Consider the following 4,484-nt stretch of genomic DNA (forward strand, 5'->3'; position numbering starts at 1 on the left):
GCTGGCAAAACCTCCCTCTCTACCCTGGTTTTTCCATTTACGAGAATAAAAATCTTTCTCTCTATTTCTACTGGTGCGGAAAAGGTAGGCCAATGGAGTGAGAATAGTAGGGCGGGAAAAGTAGAGGGGCAATAGTAATAGTAGTGGGTGGACAGGCGTAAAAATAAGGCTGGCAAAAATAAGAGTAGCAGACTAGACTAGGAAAAGAACTATGATGCCGTTGGATGACAAAAAATGAAGAATCATTCACCGCAATCGTGAGAAATGGTAATGGTAAGAAAACAAATTGTACACATAATTGATCTTTCGATATTTTTCAATTTCTTTCTTGTTTATTTAGTTTTTAACTTTTTTAGAAGTTTAGTTTAAAATTACAAGAAAGATATATATACATCATGACTTTAAAAAATGGAAATGATAATGATCTTTCAAAATTCAGTAAATCTAATGATCTAATGACAAGCATAGTATATACTTATATGCATATATATTTTAATCATAAAAATATTAATAAATTTTAATTATACTATAACAATATTAGATATTAAGATTATATAATATTATTAAATTTTTTTAATATTTTTTTTTCACTTCTCTCTATAAATAAATTAATAACAATTTAAATGAATATTATAAATTTATTAATTATATTATAAATATATATATATTAATTTAAGAATTCGTAAAATATAATTTATAAAAATGTTAATTGTTCATGAACCAATAGGATGAAATGATTGTAAGTTCCTTCTAAGGGATGCATAGGATGGAGGGGAGGAAAGATAGCTTTTTATAATGAGTCTTCTTTCCGTTTCTCTTGCGACTATCGTTTACCAGAATGGTAAAGATAGTAGACATGGTAGAGTGACACTTTTTATACCGATATCATAGTCTCAAGAAGGAATATATATTGTTCTACATATACAGCTACTATGTAATATATATTGTTCTACATATACAGCTACTATGTAAGTAAGTTATCTAGGTAGAGAAAAATGATAAAACTGATGTGGTTAAATTAAAAAATATTATTGTTAATATTATTGTTGATCTTTCGTTATTTGATGGTTTTTTTATATATTGTAATTGTATTGTTTATTGATTAGGTTTATAAATTTAGCAAAAATTCATTTATATCAGCGATTAATTAAAATATTGTTTTTAAGTTTTTATAATTTAATTCTTAATGAATTAAAAAAATGTATTAAATAAATTATCGATCTATTCCATAATTGATTCATAAATCATTCATATTAACATTTAAAAAAATTTCAATATTTAAATATTTATCTAATATCCTAAAATTTACCTATTTCATTTATAATATATATAATATAATATATAATAATCATTATTTGATGATTCTATATATATAATTGATTTAAACTGATTGAATTGAATACATTGAATAATATTTGATATTATCAAATATTAGAATAGGTAACGTATCCTTTAAATCAGAAATCAATCAATTTAATATGATCAATTCTATTAAAAATTAGATAGAGAACTCTATTGCATTAAAAAACTATTAATACTATAATCTTTTAAATACATATATATTTGATTTATTTTTTATTTAACAAATAAAACATTGAAATATAAATCAAATATTCAAAAAGGTAAGTATTATTTATATTTATTATTTATCTTAGTGTGGGAATTGCAGACATAAGAATTTGAGATTTACGTACTGTGGTTAACTTGGTAATGTCCATCATTCCTCATTGTTCTGAAAGGTAGGGGCACTATTCGAAAGGTGGGGATAACCGCACGTGAATATGTCTATGGTGGGGGTAATATTGCACGTTGTATAGTTGAGTGGAGGGGGCACGACACAGACACGTAGTGGAATCACTCGATGGCCGGCAATGTGCACCGCGTCATCGTTCCAAGTATCTCGCTGTTGCTTTTCAAAGTGTTAACGTTAATTTATTTTATTTACTTTATCTTTTCTATAATAATAATTTCAATTTTATATATATATATACATATATTTGACACGTTTACAAAAAAAAGAATTGGTGTTGCTGAAGGGAGATAAATATTAAACTATTAATTCTTCGATAGAAAAAAATCACAATAATAAGGATATTGACAATTTCCACGATTTCAATTCACGTGTTATAAGTGCCATTGACTTTATGTGTCTATAGGAATATAACTCACATTTGACTTTGTTTTTTTCATATTCAGATCTTTTTATATAATGAAAATACTTTTTTTATTCAATTATTAACTTTCTTTATACTTTCACCGGTGTTTCATTTACCACGTACATGCTCGTTTATCATAACTATTGGTCAATAATGTCAAAATATAATTATTTCATTTTTTTAAACACTTTTTATTGATAATTAGCAATTTCTCATGTTCCTATTAGAGATGTAAGGTATTGAGTAAAAGGTGCGTGATATCATAAATGCATATAGTACCTTTTGATGCTTTTGAACGCGACAAACATTATTGTCGAGTGTAGTGAGTGCGTATCGTGGGAGGTAACGCCTCGGTGCGATCCTCCTGGTGAGGAAAGAATTGAAAGTGGTGTTAACTGTTGAAAATGGAGAGTCGCGTGCTTGGAGGCCCCACGCCGGAAGAGACGACAGCGGCGGTAACCACAAGCTGCGGTATCGGTACAGCATCTCCAGTGTCAACGGCGCCGATCAACGCGGTTCCTGGTGTCGCTGGTGCTGGCGCTCTCACTTCAGCCACTTGTACCATACAGAATTCTGTGGTCGTGGTGGCAAGTCCGCCGACGAAACATCAGCAACCTGCCACTGTACTATCCACTATCCCTACTGTCCCTCCTGTTCCTACTGTTCCAAGTGTTTCCGCAGTCAGCGCGGTTACCGCTGCTGTGCCGAAGATACTCAGCAGAAATGTCAATGGCACGCGTAAGTTATAATATCTGATTGTAAATTATATATATTTTTATATTTTTTACGTCTATGAAAATTGTTTTTTTTCTATGTAGTTTTTTTTTTAATCAGAAAGTTATTGTAAAAATTCTTCTAAAAAAGAAAAAAACTAATAGAACATTTAGATTTTTATTTGCTAATATTTTTGAATGAGATTAATAGCTAGATTAATGACTATATCGATCATATTATATAATTCTTTAAATCAATATGTATGAATGATTGATTGCCTCTGTTATTTTTTAGAACAAATATCAATTATAAATATGCATTATGTAGAATACAAGAGGTAAAAAAGACGATAATAATTATGAGGTATTAAATATTTATCTACATATAAATACCTATGTTGAATGTTTGAATGTTTTACATATAAAAATATTATGAAAAAATAGATATTTAAAAAATGAATAATTTTTAAAACTTATAAATTTTTTAATAAAATATACAATTTATTTCTAAATAATAGAATCTTTATTATATCTTATACTTTTAATTTTTTATATGATAGTATAAATGAATATAAACAGACACATGTAGTTATATTAAAGAAAAACAAATTTTGAAACTGATGATTTAATAAATTAATTTTTCTAGAAGATGTTAAATTTGTATGAAATTATTAATGTGAAATATGACCAATGACCAATCACTACGTACATCTTAGAGATATATCTAATTCATTTTCAATTATTATTTAATTAAAAAGAATTTCGAATTAATAAATTTCTGATACGTTAACAAAACATGAATTCAAGAAATAAGATATTATATACAAAATTATAAAATATAATTATCAGCACAATAATCAATCATTTTTTTCAATCATTTGTTATATTTAAGAACCTCAATTCTTCTATCCAATTTTCTTTTTGAAAAAGTCATTTTTAAAATCCCAGAAATATATACATATATATAGACTATAAATATATGCGGATACATAAAGTAGATGTGCTTTGTCTACTCGGGATAGGAAGAGACATGACTCAGGAAACGGGCAAAAAGCGTCGCGTCGCGCAAAAAGATGCTTTTTCTTCCGCCATCGGTGAGCAACTATTGCGAGAACGGTTTTTGTCAGTTTCTTACAAGATGAAACAACCAACGGTAGTATAACAGTATAGAGGGCACACGGAGTTGACCATTGCAGACTAATAATAAAAAAGCGCTGGTTTCGCGGTTTTGCCCGCCGTTTCTCCGAAAGTTGAAATTGCGAGAGAGAAGATATCGAAGACGGCAGTTGGTCCATTGGCTGCAAAAGACTGTTCCTCCTTTTTCCACTTCTTTTCTCCTTCTCTCTTTTCATCTTCTGTTTCTTTTTCTTCGTTTTTCTTTCTTAATATCTCTTTATTTTATTTCATGTTGAAACATTAACAGAGAAAGCTATTATACGCAAATCGTACCGTAACCTGAGACATTAGAAATTATTTCGAAATTCAAAGAAAAAGAATTCGATTATCTATTTTTTTTTTGTTTAATTCTTTGGTATTTTTCCATTAAAACGAACGTTTCATAATTCTTGTTTTGAATTCGAAAGGTTAAGTGTTGTTTTTTTTTTTTTTTTTTTTT

At 28.2% G+C, this 4,484-nt stretch overlaps 1 protein-coding gene across 1 annotated transcript in view; it reads left to right on the forward strand.

Moving 5' to 3' along the window:
- The first annotated feature begins 1,759 nt into the window (after nt 1–1,759).
- Nucleotides 1,760–4,484, forward strand: part of LOC102679045 (NGFI-A-binding protein homolog) — a 17,900-nt gene continuing 15,175 nt past the window's right edge. Inside the window, exon 1 of the mRNA XM_031515133.1 lies at nt 1,760–2,894. Coding sequence (XP_031370993.1) covers nt 2,561–2,894 — 334 coding nt within the window. The 5' untranslated portion in view covers nt 1,760–2,560. The remainder of the gene's footprint in view (nt 2,895–4,484) is intronic.

The sequence above is a fragment of the Apis dorsata genome, unplaced genomic scaffold (assembly GCF_000469605.1).
Source record: "Apis dorsata unplaced genomic scaffold, Apis dorsata 1.3 scaffold_56, whole genome shotgun sequence".
Lineage (NCBI taxonomy): Eukaryota > Metazoa > Arthropoda > Insecta > Hymenoptera > Apidae > Apis > Apis dorsata.